The following is a 16,156-nucleotide window of genomic DNA, read 5'->3' as shown; positions in this document are numbered from 1 at the left end:
CGAAGAAAACTATAATAACTTTATTCAACAATTCCTCTCCGCTGTGTCTCTCCAAATCAGCGTAGTGCCATTTTGGCAAATCTGAGCAGTACACAGGCGGCGTACGCTCTTCTATGTCAGTCGCACCACAAGAATATGTTTTTAATGTGTATTTTCACTTTGGTTTGAAAGAAAACAGCGCAACAGCGCAGCGCAGCTGACACAAAAGAGCGTACTGCTTTGGTAATTGAATGATGAATAGGGACTAACCAGACATTGGTTTAAGATTTACTATAATATGGTTACGCAAATATTTGAATGCTGGAGATACCAAAGTAAAGTAAAGCTGTACAAACCCTCTAGAATAGATAAACACGTACAGTTATTTCCATTTTAAATTCTTGTTTATTTTGGTTTCAGCCTCACTTTACTTCATCTCCCCTATGGATGGTGAAATATTTTCTTCTTTATAAGCATGTGCATTTTCTCTGTTTCATTTTCTTTTTATGACCCTAGGAATGGGCAGGGGATTAAAAATAAATCATCATCATTATGAAACTATTGCTTGTGTAGCACCTCAACCTAGAAGCACTCTCTATTGGCCGAAACAAATGAGACATTAGGGTCGGACCGTTATGCTCCTGTCTCCATGATGCAGTCTCTCTGTGAAAAGAGCCCTCGAGAATACATGAGCGACTTTGTACATACTCATGACCTGGTTGTTATTATTATTCTTGAGACGATCACAGGGAAGTGTTGAAAGGTTGGCGCAGCTGTGAAAAACGTCAGTGATTCGGTCTCACTCCTAGGCTATTAAACATCACTGAAAGCTGTGGTTTCAGGAGTTGTTTAGACTAACACCTTTTACAACAACCGGGTGAGACCTGTTAAAATTTGTGAGCAGTGTGCTTGTTTAAATGCAATCTCGGACATTGAGGATACAATATAAACATGTTAGATGACGGTTTCCCTTTCTTTCTTCCTCCCCTCAGTGATCCCTTCCTCTGAATAGTTTGATGATGATAGAACCAGCTTCTGTTCCACTTCCAGCATCTGTAGACACATACTCGTACACCTTTTTTCTTCTGAGAATTCCCACCATCGTGTCATTTCCACCAAATGTTGTTTAATCACATTGTGTGATGGAAATTCAATTAAAATGAAACTTTTCTGAACTGAAATGACACCCTTGATTTGCTTAGGCTAAATAAGTTGATGCATGATAAATACATTTCAGTAATAATTCTATGTTACACTTTGGCAAAATTACAGCTATGACACAATTTTAAAAATCTGCTATTTTTCTTCATTTTTATTTTTCACATTTCTAAAGCTTATACTGTTCTCTCAATGTAAACAAGTACACTAACTTGAGTATCTTCCAAAAGCAACTTTTTCAGTGTGAGATTTTTGTTTTGGTTTTGGCCAAAAAAAAAAAGAAAAAAAAAAGGATTTTATTTAAAAGAAATGTAAAAAAAAAAAAATATTACCACAATTATTTATTTTCCATTTAGTCATTTAGTAGACGCTTTTATCCAATGCGACTTACAACTGAGGACAATAGAAGCCATCAAAACCAACAAAGAGCAATAATATGTAAGTGCTGACACGTGTCAGTTAGTCTAATGCATTACATGTAACAAGGATCTTTTTTAAAAGTAAATAAAATAAAAAGAAAACATGTAGATACAATAGAAACAGAATAGAGATTGGTAGTATTAGAGGGTAAATTTTAGTTTTATTCATTTATTTATTAACATAAATAAAAAGAAAACAAATAGATAAAATAGAAATAGAACGTGCTTAGTGTTAGATGGTCAAGTGTAGATGGAAGAGATGTCTTTTACCATTTCTTAAAGATAGCTAAGGACTCAGCTGCTCAAATTGAGTTGAATTTAATGGTATTTATAAACTTTTTGTTACCATTTTAATAATTGATATTTTTCAAGTGTAAAACTATACATTCTGTAATCTAAGTAGTGATAGTAAATTATTTAATTATTACATGAAAAACAAAAGTAAGCATAAAACATCAGTTTCAAAACAGTCACAAATAGTACAAATAGTGCCTCTACAATGTAAAATAAATATAGTTTTTTCGAAAATATTGTGACTCTCCAGTGTGTGATTCTGATTGGTCAGTCATATCAATCTGCTGTTAAACGGATAGTTCACACAAAAATAAAAATTCTGTCATGAATTCCTCACTATCATGTCTTATCAAGACCTTTGTTCATCTTTAGAACACAAATAAAGATATTTTTGATGAAATCTGAGAGCTTTCTGACCTTGCATAGACAGCAATGTAACAGGGTCAGAAAGCTCTCGGATTTCATTAAAAATATCTTACTTTGTGTTCCGAAGATCTTACGGATTTGGAACGACAAAAGGTGAGTTATTAATGACAGAATTTTCATTTTTGAGTGAACTATTCTTTTAAATGTTCACTAAACTGTATATTTGAACCCCAGTATCTCTATTATGACAATGTGCTTGTTTGCTTCTCAAATAATTTATTTTGTATTTCATGTTCATGTATTTATTTGGTAATCAGTGGGATAATGTAGTAAACAGCCATTTGGTTATTATTACAAATTGAACCCAGAGAGAATAAAACTGAAAACTTAAACCTGATGTTGGGGTTCATTTTAATCCTTACATATTACTGACATGTGGATGTTTATTCTGATGAAACCCAACCTTCCTTTCTCTGCTTGTTGTATGAATTGAGTGTAAATTCCCTTTTATTTCTCTCCACAGGAGTGGCAGAATTCCATCCAGAAGAACGCGGGCTTGGCCTTCATTGAGCTTGTGAACGAGGGCAGGTAATTATCTAATCCCGTCCTCTGACCCTTTGTTAGCAGCCTCCTCATTATCTCCTGGCCTACAACGCTACGTCGCGTGTGTACAATCAGATTCTATTTGGGAGGAAATCAATGTAATGTGGAAAGGGGATCAACAGGGTGACCTGGAGTTCAAGGCGTCTTGTCAATAACATGGTTTGTTCCCGTGGGTTCCCATGTGTTTCAGAGAGGCTTTCTGAGAGGGCAGCAGCGCCTTCGTTTCTCGCCCACCTCTTGGGAAATCTTTCTCGTATCTTGCTGTTTTCAGACGGGTTTATGTATCATCTGTTGGACTCTTTTACTCAGACTCCCTTTGGGATGGAAGGATCTGTCTTCAATTTCAAGCCCTTAGATCTTTCAGATGGCTCTCATTTCTATGTTAGCAATGGAAATTCATGTTAATGAATGCTGCTGTGCTGATGAGCGCTTCAGAAATGCTAATGAATGCAGTGATGCACTGAGGCTTCTCCACCTTCACTGCTGGCCATTTTTACAGCTCTTTTTCAAACATACGTTTTTTTTTTTTTTTGAAAAGCAGGGTCAGGGTTTAGACAACATCTGTCACACCAGCACCTGTCAGAGAGATATGTAATCATAGCTGTAGAAGTGCATATCATATATGTCATTATAATTCCTACTCCGCTAAAATGAATAGGATCAATTCTGAATTAGTGTTTTCAAAGTAAAGTTGATTTTCTATAATGGAGTTTATAACACTTTGAATTCTTTCTAAGCCTAAAGAAAAGAGCTAAATCTATGGCAGTGCAGTGATTATATTAGGTGATAATTCCATTGTACTTAGATGGATCAATGATGTGATTCACATTTTTTTTGTAAAGATTCATTAAATTATTCTAAATTGTGTAAAAAAAAAAGTTTAACCAAGAAAAGTTCTTTTAAAAGAGCTTAATGAGAATGAGAAGGCATGTACTAAAGTCACAAAGAGATGAGAGGTTTTAAAATCAGTGCGCAGAAGCCAATGCAAATTGCAAAGCATGCCTTTAAAAAATGTTGGTAAATGATAAACATGATAAATAAGATAGATTTTTCTTATTTGTCATTGTCATTCATTATAATGTAATAAATATTAATTATGTAATGTTATTATACACTGTAGCTGTAGAATATAACCAAGCACTAACATGATATTACCATGGTATAAACTACCATGTTAAAATAATGGTACATTTAGGTATTTTTTGTCTTATTTCTACAGACTGTCATATCATAACTTAAGTAAAAACAGATAAAGAAAGACAGGAAAGCGAAAGGGTGATAGAGAGAAGGGCAGTCACAGAGAGCGGGCTGTTATTGATGGCAGTCGGGGTGAGAGGGGTGGGAGAGGGTCACTGCAGAGTCCCTGGCACGTCCGCTCCCCCGCTGCCCACCACTGACACACCAGGCTCAAGTTTCAGCCCTCCACCCTCTGCCTGTTATTCTTCCACTTTGCAGAGGCCTGAGCCTCCTGACCTGCTGAGAGACTCGTCTCTGTCCCTAGGGGCGATGTTTTATTGGGCCACGGCTTGTGTTGTTCACAAATCTGCCCGGGGTGCAAATGTGCTGTTTCAAGATCAGGTTCCTCCCCGTCTGTGCTAACCCAGGGCACCATGGACAGAAAAAACAATGCTGATTTACAAACAAGACTCTGAGATGGACAGAACAGCTTCGGGTTTTGATGAGGGCTGACAAACAGTAGCAGTAAAAGCAGGATTCGTTTGATCTCCCATCAGCCCCTGTAATCATCAGATGGCCTGTGATAAGAAGCAGTGTGTGTCTGTGTGTGTGTATGTTTATCCAAGGAAGGCTGTTCTTACATATGTAGAAACATGAGCCGGGTTGAAATGTGCCCCCATCTCCACACCCCCTGCATCCGTATCTTGTTAGATGCATATCGTTTACAAATCAATCGCTGGCTGTTTTCAGTGGGGGTGGTTTTAGCTGCCGTGCTAAATATGATTTTCTGCTTGTTTTACATGATTTAGTTAAGTTGGTTTAGCGTACTGTTGACACTTTGATGGCCTAACAACTGTGTTATTAAATCAGTAAAACTGATTTCACAGATTAACACTTGAGGGATGTTGAAGGTCCCCATTTTTGCTATTTTGTGAACTTTCAGTACGTTTACGTGGACAACATATTTTAATACGATTAAGACAATACTCTGAATCTACATGTAAACAGAGATTTTTGATTACCTTAATCCGGCTAAATTCTTTATCGAAGTAAACGCTAATCGAATTAAGCCATGTGTAGTATTCCTATTTTATTCTCATTATTGAAGTGCAGTAAAGACATGTACACACCTTAATCACATTATTACTGTTGTGTAGGACTTTTCACCACATTTTGCGATAGGATACACAGACGGCAGGGGTTAACCGTTTGACGGCAACAAAAGAATGGCTTCAACAACGCGGCCGTCTGTTTGCATGTATAGCGTGATAAATAATTAACTGCACTTGACGCTTTCAGTAAATTTAAAATGAAACACCCAAAACTGTATATGACATCATAATGAAGACGAACTATATGTTTATATGTGAAATTCTGGAGGGTACTATAGCCTAAAACAGGAACATATAAGGAATATTCTAAAAGCAACTCATGTAAACACCTTAATCGTAATATTGTCTTATTCAGAATAAGGTAAATAATTATATTACTGATGTCCATGTAAACGTAGTCAATGTCAAGTAATTTACAATGAAATTTATGTGCAGTATTCTTTATTAGGGATGTGTGATTTACACAACACAACATCATTTATTGCCAATATTAGATTTGACATGATACAGTATTTTAGCGTCTGAGAATGGCTTGGTTCATTTATATTCATGTATATGAACACACAGTGCCATGCTTCATTCTGATACTGCCAGCACTATTTTGATTTTGATTTGAAATTTTGATTTGCCGGTCAAAATAAAAGCTTACTGGTTTACCATTTGAAAATGAATAAATTAAGATGAAAATATTAGTTTTGTGATTTTACAGTACAGTAAAACTGTTTATTAATCTTTTATTTTACCATATTTATTTTGTACTGTTATTTCCAAGTTCGAGTTGGTTTTTGTAAAAAGTATGAACACCCAGTTTTTTCCCCAAATCATTCAGCACTAAAATGATTTCATGCTCAAGAATATCTTAAGTAGGGCCCTATGAAATCCGTTTTATTTTTATACTAAATTCCGTTTAATTTTTTCCAAATTCCGTTTTCTTCCATTTGAATTTTTCTGGATTCTGTTTTTTTTTTCCGTTTTTATTTTTCTAGACTCCTTTTTAATAATTAAATTAAATTTTATTAATCAAAAAGCAAGTTTAATGAATTAAAATCATGAAACATTTTCACATCAGTTTATTAAAAGTTTAACAAAAATTACGTTTAGGGCCCTATGAATTGTTTTATTTTTTCTTACCATATTTTTTATTCAAAACAAACCTTATGGATTCTCAGAGCAGTTTTGGAGATGTTGTTCATGTGTTTATCTCCTCATTTAGAGAGAGCAGACGCAATCCCCCCCCCCCCCCCCCCCCCCCCCCCCCCCCAGAAATTCTGTGTTGTATATTTAAATTTTTCTGGTTATCAACTGAAGGTTATCAACTAATTAAATTTTTTCTTTTATTTATTGAAAATTAACCAAACCTTATTTTTGGGCAAACAAAGGGGATTTACTATTAAAATTAAAACCTGAAGAAGAAATGTTGTGAGATTAATCATTAAAAAATAATGTTTGTTTCATTAGTAGTAGGCTATGTACATTTTACTGAAAAATAGACTTCAAATCAAACCGGACTTTTATTTTGACGGGTTACCGTGAATACCTTTACAGAGTTGTTCATGTTTTAGAGAAGTCGTTCAAAAAAACAAGACCATAAAAACACAGCGAAGACATCTCAGAGCAGTTCTGGAGATGTTGTTCATGTGGTTATATCCTCATTTAGAGAGAGCAGACGCTGAAAACACCGCGAGCATAACCGCGCTTCAGTGTGTGTGTAGTAAACGAAATGGCGCATCTGCACCATTCATTAACAGAGACACGCAGAACATGCAGGATTCATATTTAAATCAAATTTTGCAGCTTAATAGTTACAGATATTAGTCCATATCGCGATTTGATTGAAGTGTAATGACCTACTTTTTATTGATTCATTTAAAATTTGACTAATTCCGTGATATTCCGCGTTAAACATTGACTTCCGATTCTAAACGTTTCCGTCCGCGTTTTCCGCATCGCAGAAATCATAGGGCTCTACTTAAGAGTAAAAATTACTTCTTCCAATTACTATTTTCTATACAGATGCGTTCACCAACAGAATCACCCCACTAAGTCTAGAATGATTCATTCTTTCCAAATAAATTTGTGCATTTTTTTTGCCGTATATATCGTGGGAAAACAAAATATCACAATGTCAGTTTTTTCCCCCCAATATTGTGCAGCCCAATAGATTAAAAATATCAGCCATAATATGAAAATAGTTACTGGCTTATCGGTATCTGCATATTTTTTTATTCAAATTCTTGAAGGGTTGTTTCTGTAAATATGTCTATTGCATCTCTTACGATCAGTACATTTCTTAATAAATGTAACAATATATGTGATGCATATAAAATCCAGTGTTTGGATTCAGTTACGTTACCAACACAAACTGCAAAAATAATTCAGACAGAATCATGTGATGTCAGGTGTGAACTCAATGTTTAATGTGATTTTGATGTACAGACTGCTGAGCCAGACCATGAAGGACCATCTGGTGCGTGTAGCTAATGAGGCCGAGTTCATTCTGAGCCGCCAGAGAGCAGAGGACATCCACAAACACGCAGAGTTTGAGGTGAGCGTGCTCACACACACACACACACAAACACAGTATCAGCATCAGTCTACGAGAGTGCTTGTCTGTAGTAAGTGATGCTCCTAAAGTTTTCAATAGTTGAAGACGCTTTTAATGGCTTGATGGACACCCTGTGAATAATGTCATTGGTTCCTGTACTACTAACTGGGGGAAAAATAATGATGTTGCATTTTTACAGGCTTTTGTCCTATCAAATGAGAATACCACTCTAAATAAAAATATCATCTAATACCACTTCCCACTGACTAGCAATACAGCTGTGATGCAAATTATTTGCCATTTAAACTGCTGTACAAATGTCTGGGTTGATAAGATTTTTAAATGTTTTTTAATAGAAGTCTCTTATGCTCACCAAGGCTGCATTTATTTGATCAAAAATACAGTAAAAGCTGTAATTTTGTAGTATTATTATAGTTTAAAATCTTTTTTTTTTTAAATCCTAAATATCATTTTCTTTTTAAATATATATTAAAATGTAACTTATTCCTTTGATGGCAAAGCTGAATTTTCAGTAGCCCTTACTCCAGTCTTCAGTGTCACATGATCATTCAGAAATCATTTTAATATATATATTGGCACATAGTGAAAGTCTTTACTGTCACTTTTGATCAATGAAATGCATCATTGTTGAATTAAAAACAAACAAAAAACATTTGAATGTTAGTGTATAAAAAAGACAATCCCTTCAAAATGTCCTGCTCCAACTTAACAGGAAATAAAATGTCCAAGTCACGTCATTTCATGAGATCTTGAAGACTTGCAGCTGAGTGAAGCAATAGCTAAATTTTCTTGACATATTGTACAAACAAGCCACTTTCACTTCATGCAGATATATTCTGTTTCAGGGTTGATTTACAAATTTAAAAAACTGTTGTAAGATTTAATGAAATTGTTAAGCCCCTGTGAGGATATAAAAAAAAAGAAAGTTTTGTCTGTCGGAACTGAGAGGCTGCCAACGTGAAGGAGAACAAATGTTTTCTTTTCAAACACAACTTATATGGAAGAGGGTTTCAAGCTTTGGCTACAGAGATTGCGTTTGGCATGTATCTTACCAAAACATAGCAGCACAGTTGATTTATTCCTTATAGCACAGCCATGGGGCATTCCTCCACTGCTACACCCCGCCAAACACGCACACACATCACCTCTTTTATCACCGCAGTCTCGCTTTCTCATTCCTTCCATCATTCTCCATTTCTGTCTACCTGCTTCTTTTTTCCTCACGGTTCCCTTCGGACTCATGTTCTGCCTGTTGTGCTCCCTTTGTGGGAGAATTTCACCAGTGACAGGAATACAGCACCTTCTTTTCTGTCTTCCTTTCGTTTCCCATCCCTCCCTTTGGTTCTGTCTGGCACTGGGGGCAGGATGTGACAGTGTAAAGAGGGAGTGGGCTCTGCTCTGTTCAACATCTCCCACCCTCCAGTTGTAAAATGTTATGCTTTCAGAAAGGTTCAAGGCAGGGTCTCTGAACTGAGACTAGGAGGGGAAAACATTTTTAGGACAGTATTAAAAGTTAACATGTAAAATCGGAGAAGGAGATCGTGCATCATGTCTTTGAAAGGTTCTGCAGTAGTCTGCTTAGTTAGGGTCATGTTTTGTATGTGATCGGGCCTGTACGCTTATTTTGGCAGCTTTCCTCAAACGTTTGTTTTCAGAAAACAAAAGAATTCTGACTCCATCACTTGATTGTCTAGCTGTCATTATCAGTTCAAAGAATCAGAATCACTTTATTTGCCACTGCAGGAACAGAATTTAATATATATATATGTTTATTATATATATATATATATATATATATATATATATATATATATATATATATATATATATATATATATATATATATATATATATATATATATATATATATATATTAATAAAATATATGTTTATTATATATTTTTTGTCTGAATCTTCGACTGAATCAGTCAAACTTTTTCAAATGACTCATTCAGTGAACCGCATGTTTTGTCTAATTACAATTAAAGGGTCATGAACTGCCTCTGTTTTTTATTTTGTACTGTTTTCTGAGGTCCATTTGTAATGTTAAGATTTTTACATCAAAAACATAATTTAGAAGTACTAGGCTATTTTCTGTCCTGTTTTGACCCCCCTCATCAGAACGCTCTATTTGAATAGGTGTGGTGGATTGTAGACTTGGAAGTAAACTTCTGTATGTTTGACAGTCTACTTCCTTCACAGATGGACACTGCTGTGATTTAGGTTAAAAACACATAAATGCTCATATCAAATGATCTGTATAACAGACAAAGCAATAGTGGTCAGGTAATAAAAACAGTTGCTCAGTGTAAGTTCCACACTCCACAAGCTGTCATTTTGGCAGATTGGCTTCAATATAAGCTGTTTTTAGACTAACAAAGTTTTGAGCTCTGAAAATTACAGGATTTTTTTAATAGTATGTATATATATATATATATATATATATATATATATATATATATATATATATATATATATATATATATACCGGTTTAGTACATTAATATAGTGCTTTTCTGGGTACTCAAAGCGCTTTACATTGTGAGGGGTTATCTCCTCAACCACCAGCATTTCAAATATGTCAAAAGATCAGGGGAAGTTTGGTTTCTCAGTTCATGACCCCCACCCCAAATATAGAATATAGTAGAAATTTACAGTAATATTGTGAAATATTATCACAAAAAAAAAAAAAAAAAAAAAAAAAAAAATGAAATTATATATATATATATATATATATATTTATATATATATATAAATATATAAAAAAAATTATTTATTCCTGTGATTGCAAAGCTGCATTTTCAGCAGCCATTACTTCAGCAGCCAGTCTTCAGTGTCACATGATTCCTTATATGCTGCTGGTAACCACGTGTTCACAATTGATATTATCAGTGTTAGTAGATAATATATGCTGCTGGTAACCACGTGTTCACAATTGACGAAGCAGCCATTTCAGCAGTAACACTCAACATTATAGAGGCATGTACCCTGTAAAACAGATGAGAGCTGGAAGTATTAGTTGAATATACCCTGCTTAAACAAGCTTCCTTACCTCACAGTGACATTTAGAGGGAACCTCGGAACACCCTTCCTCATCATTCCAACTGCCCCAAATTCCCAGGATTGGCCAAATTCTCCTAGACGCTCAGTGGAAGACGGCCGCACTCTAGGGACATGCTTAGCTTTCCTTTTTCACTCTAATTGGCCCCTCTGGTCCGATTCTTTCTGCTTTTCCAGCCTCACTCACAGCACGGTGGAGTGTATTCTCACAAATACTGCTGGATATACTGCCAAATGTGGAAAAAATGCACAGATTATCAATGTCAGGCACATTATGTGGATGCCAAAAAAATGCTAAAAAAAAAAAAAAACTGATAAGTTTACTTATAATTTTACAGTATTCTGGTAAATATGTTTATTTAAAAAAATGAGGTAAAAATATGCCTTCAACATTACATATAAGGGTGCTGTACTATTTAATCTCTGTACTATTTAATACTTTACTTGAAATCTCCCATAATGCTGTTCTCTGTGGAGCAGAGCTGGTCACTGTTATACAAACTCAATTCTAAAAAAAGAAACCCATGCTGTAAAGCCAAATAAATAAAATTATTTTGTACATTAAACTCTATTTTAATAAAAGATACTGATGTTGGACAGGCAGATGGCTGATATTTTTTGGTTGGTTTCATGTACAGTAATTTATAGAGAGAAATATGACATGGATAGCTGGGTCACAGTTATTTGTGATGGTTATGGGTCTCACTTTTGATAAAGATGGCAGTGTGTAAGTCAATGTTTCCCAAACTGTGGGTCCATCTCATACATCCAGGATGTCTGTGGACAATCCCTGAAAAATTCTGAATTGTTAGCAAAAATTTCACTGAAAAACCAAACTGGATACATCATTGTCAAAGTTGTATTTTTGATACATTTCTTAGAAATTTGTAAGTGTATTTTATTTCTTACAACATGGCTTCTCAGTCACAGCAAAGATTTCCATCTCAGTATTGAATCCCTCACTTAGATGTAGTTGCTCCTCTGTGACCCCTGAAAAGCAGTGAGCCACCGATAAGTGCAGCACTGATATTGCCGTATTGATTTTCCTGCATTCCGGCTCTTGCCATCTTCTCTGAGCCACTGGTTTCATTTTGCACGGCCACAATAAAAATAACAGGCCAGTGAAAGATGCCCCCGTGGGGATCACACTGCCTTTCCATCCTGAAGAGCAGTTTACACAGGATTTGGATGTTTAAGGGAACAACATGAAATATGAGACATATGAGAACAAGAATTGATGGAGAAGTTTGCTTTTTGTTTTTTTAACATTGTTTCATTCATGAATTAATGTGTGTAATGCTGTAGCCTTGACACCATTCAGAATGAGGACAATTTACCTGTTGGTTGTCTGTGATCAACAGTTATGTGTCTTAACAATATTCCAGCAGGGCTAGTTTTCGTTGAAGAGGTTAGGTACAGTGAATTTGTGTTTCACACTTTTTTTTTTTCATACAACATAAAAATTACAGAGAAAATTACCTACTTTTTTTGGCAAACTCAGGGGTCCTCTGAGAAATCTAATCCTGCCCGGGTAGAAATGTCTGTAATTATGGTATATTATTTTTTCCACATCACTTCTCATTTTATTTCCTTTGTTGAATGCTGCAACTAAAGCTAAAATAATTTTGCCAATTACTGTTTTACCGCCTGATGCTTCTTCATTCCAGATTTAGAACTTTCTGTTAACTTTCTGAGTAAAATAAAAATTGAGGTATTGAGGTATATAAAAGATGAATGAACGAATGAATTAAATACAAATGTGGGTACCTTTCACAGACTTTTAGTTAGTGACAGGTTTGATCTCAATCTAAATTCCTTCTCTTATATGCCAGAAATACCTAATGTTATTATTTATACCTATTATATTACATGAAGTATCTAATTATAAATAGGTCCTGTTAATTTCAATGAGTTGTCAATTCTGACAGCAGACCCTTCTGTTTTAGTAAAAAATAATGCTGAATCGATACTTGAAATCATAGTTCCTCTGTTAATAACTGTAACTCAGACATTGTTTAGAAAATGTATTCCGTCTAAATAATATTTTAAAGTGTTTTGGATCTTAGTTTATATGGAGGATTTGTTTTTTCTCACTTAGTAGGCCTATGAATACCACAGTCACACTTGAATCTGGTTGGATTTCATGCAAACTCTGGAGCTTCCACCTTTAGTAACACTGCAGTCCAAAAACCCAAATACTGCTAACATAAAAAATAAAAACAACAACAGATCATTTGGGGCACTGCAAACTGAACCAGGGTGAAAATGCAACATTGTAACAGCTTAATGTCTGTTTCAGAACAAATCAAAATAACTGCAGTTCTGAAAACACTAAATTTTATTGAACATTATTCAGGGTGCTTGTATGTGAAGCACAGACTGCTATAGTATATTGTGCATTTGAGGAATGGGTCTTAAGAGAAAGGTGGCAGCATTGAAGACAGCCTTTGTTCCAGTGCATTCTCTAGTTGGTGAATTATTTAGGAAATAAAAATAAATTTATGTTTGTTCCCTGTCAGGGTTCAAATCCACCAGAAGAGATGATGGTGGATACCAGTGATTTAGACACACTTTTATTACGTAGATGGATAACATATGCCTTTATACACTCCCCCACTCCCCTCCTTTCTCTCAGTGTTACACACACACATACACGCTCATCCATCCACTCTGGGATTGAGTTATCTTTACCCCTTGAGAGTGAGATTACAGGGACAGCAGGGTCCTGACGGACACAGAGATAACCGCTGGAAATCCAATTATCTTTTAGTGTTCTCTTTCTAATAGGATCCCTAATACGGAAAAGATTTCTCCGGTAACAACTGTACGATGGTGGCTGATACCTGCCAGGGAGAAAAGAAAGGACAGATTTAGAGAGAGAGAGTGACTTCCTTCTTTAATGAGAGCCTTTCTTTATTAGAAATGAAATGTGGAAGAGACTGGGCCACAAGGCCAGATCTTTAGGATGTGATAGAACGGGGTCATTGTTCTCTCTTAGACTCTCTTGTTCTTTTTTTTTGTTAGCTTTTACTTGATCTTGAAGTGATGGAGTGTAATTGAGTTGACTCCCGACTGAAGTGTGTGTGAAGTGAGGTGATGGGCCACTTCATTAGCGTTTAGTGTCTGTGTTTCTGTAAGAGGAGACTAGGAGTTAATGACATCAACTGCGAAATGAGACGCATGACCTCGTATTATTCCAGCGTGCATGTTCACTAATCCTCTAGCCTCTGACAGTTATCTGTACTAGCCAAACAAAAGCACATCTAAATGATGTGTACTTAGAGCTTCAGTAAGGTTACACTTGTGCCCTTTGATAAGTCAGCAGCTATCCTTTAGCTTCACCATAAATGCCATCTTTACCACAAGTAATGGCTTTGTGGAATACACACGTACACGCTGTTTCTTTCTCTCCCTTGTTCTGTCCTTTACTTGCTTTAATTAATTCCCCAGGTGATGGCAGTGCAGCAGGTCATTATACTGGATCCTGTCCCCAATGCTTTGGTGGATAGAGCCCTTCTGCTTCACATTTAGAACACTGAAGAGTTAGAAACATTTTTTTATAGTATTAATGGAATTTGTAATCAAAATAATTACATGATATGTCATTTGATTAATAAAATAATCAATATTTGCTGAGAACATTATCAGGAATATAGATATACAGATAATTCGGACATTGAATTTTTATGAATAGGCATTACAAAAAGTGGGATTATTTCAGGGTTCTTTGGGGGTCTTTAAAAGTCTTAAATGGTCCATTTAAAGTCATAATGCTCGTTTTAATGCCTCTTAAATTTCGAGAATCAAAAAATAGCCTAATGTGATTATTAAACTTCAAAAGGCTATGATTTAATTAAAAAAAATGTGGTGCTGTTGTGCACTCTACAGGCTTACTGTTTCAAAGCAGCTTGCAGTCAATTAATACTGCACATTTTCTATATGCCAAGTGATTGCTTCTTGATGCATTCTAATTGTATAATGTTTACTTTATGGTTTTTGTATTGTAATGAGTTGTAGATGGTTGTAAGTGAAAGTAGTACAGCATTTAACAATATGCATTCAAATGTTTTCTGGATGTTGTTGGTATATAGCATTTAATGGTATTTGCAAGTAAAATAATAATAAATATAATAACAATACTAACGTATACACACACACACACACACTCCTGTTCTGTTCTGCCTGCTCAGCTGGGATAGGAGAAAGTAATTTAGAATTTAGAAAAAAATACACTCTTCAGCTTTAAATATAGACAGAAATCTCAATGGCTCTTACATATAATAAGATTATAATATATATATTTTCTCTGCTTGTGAAGATATCCTTTCAGACTGTTTATTTGACCTGTGTTATCACCCTGCCAACAGTGGCGCTCCGCTTGTAGTTTTTTGTTCATTGGGCTTAGAACCATATGCAGTTCCTTTATTTACCAGAAGTAAAAACATTATCCCGCATTCACATTCATCCACACCTGCTCCTCGTCGTCTGCCGGCAGACGTGTTCATTTTTCACTCGCCGCACATCTCCTTCATTTGACTATTTTTCACCTCAAAAGGACAGTTAATTCCTACAATTTCTCACACAGCGTGACCTTGAAGTTGCAGGAGTCAGCTGCCCGTGTAGAGTAATGGAACCAAAGAAATGCCTTTTTTTGGAGAGGGGGTGGGAGGCAAGATGAAGAATCTGCCATCTACACATTGTGACTAGTCCATTAAAAACACGAAATGAAGGAGGGAGAAAAGGGGAAGAGAGAAGCCAGAGATACTTTGATAAGTTGTTGCACCTGTGTTAACCTTGATGGTCACCCTGACTCTGAGAAGGGGGTGGCAACATTTTCTCTCTCTAGTTGCTTTACACTAGATTCCTGCTCCATCTATGGCCAAGGGAACAAGGGATGGAGGGAAATCAATACAGAGAGGCGTTGGCTGACAGCAGTATCGCTCCAGAATTGAAGTGCCTGTCAGCCTTTGTCATTCTGTGACTTTTGTTCGCTATTGTACTTTTAAGGCGTCATTTTTCTTGGTTGTCACTTTTCACTTTTCCAGCTTGCTTTTTTTTGAATTCCCCTGGCTACAGTTTTTACCCGGTGACTTTAAATTTGGAACGAAAGTGGGTCAAAAGATCAAGTGCAGTGAAAATCTCTTGAATTTGATTGGTCGAACGACATGGCATACTCTCGTTTTTCATTTTGTTCATGCTGCATGCATATCCTCCGCACTGTATTTGCATTCCCTCAGATGCTGCAAGGACAGAGGCATCAGTAGGACAGATTCCTGGTGTAAATGAAACCCTGAGGGACGGACTGGCGAGGAGAGGAAGATGATAGTCACGGTGCTGTGTATTTCACTGTCAACAGAGTGCAAATCAAGCAGTTTAACAAGATCCCTACTGTTTTCACAGCTTAGACGCGCTCTTGGAGAAAC

At 35.9% G+C, this 16,156-nt stretch overlaps 1 protein-coding gene across 1 annotated transcript in view; it reads left to right on the top strand.

Annotated features, from left to right (window-relative positions):
• The window catches only part of LOC109092473 (lipopolysaccharide-responsive and beige-like anchor protein), a 251,762-nt gene that overhangs the window by 118,992 nt on the left and 116,614 nt on the right, over window positions 1–16,156 (top strand). Inside the window, exons 34-35 of the mRNA XM_042716239.1 lie at window positions 2,740–2,804; window positions 7,544–7,652. Of these exons, the coding sequence (XP_042572173.1) occupies window positions 2,740–2,804; window positions 7,544–7,652 (174 nt within the window). The remainder of the gene's footprint in view (window positions 1–2,739; window positions 2,805–7,543; window positions 7,653–16,156) is intronic.

Source organism: Cyprinus carpio, chromosome B1, assembly GCF_018340385.1.
Source record: "Cyprinus carpio isolate SPL01 chromosome B1, ASM1834038v1, whole genome shotgun sequence".
In the NCBI taxonomy this organism is placed as follows: Eukaryota; Metazoa; Chordata; class Actinopteri; order Cypriniformes; family Cyprinidae; genus Cyprinus; species Cyprinus carpio.
This window is presented reverse-complemented; position numbering and strand designations above follow the sequence as displayed.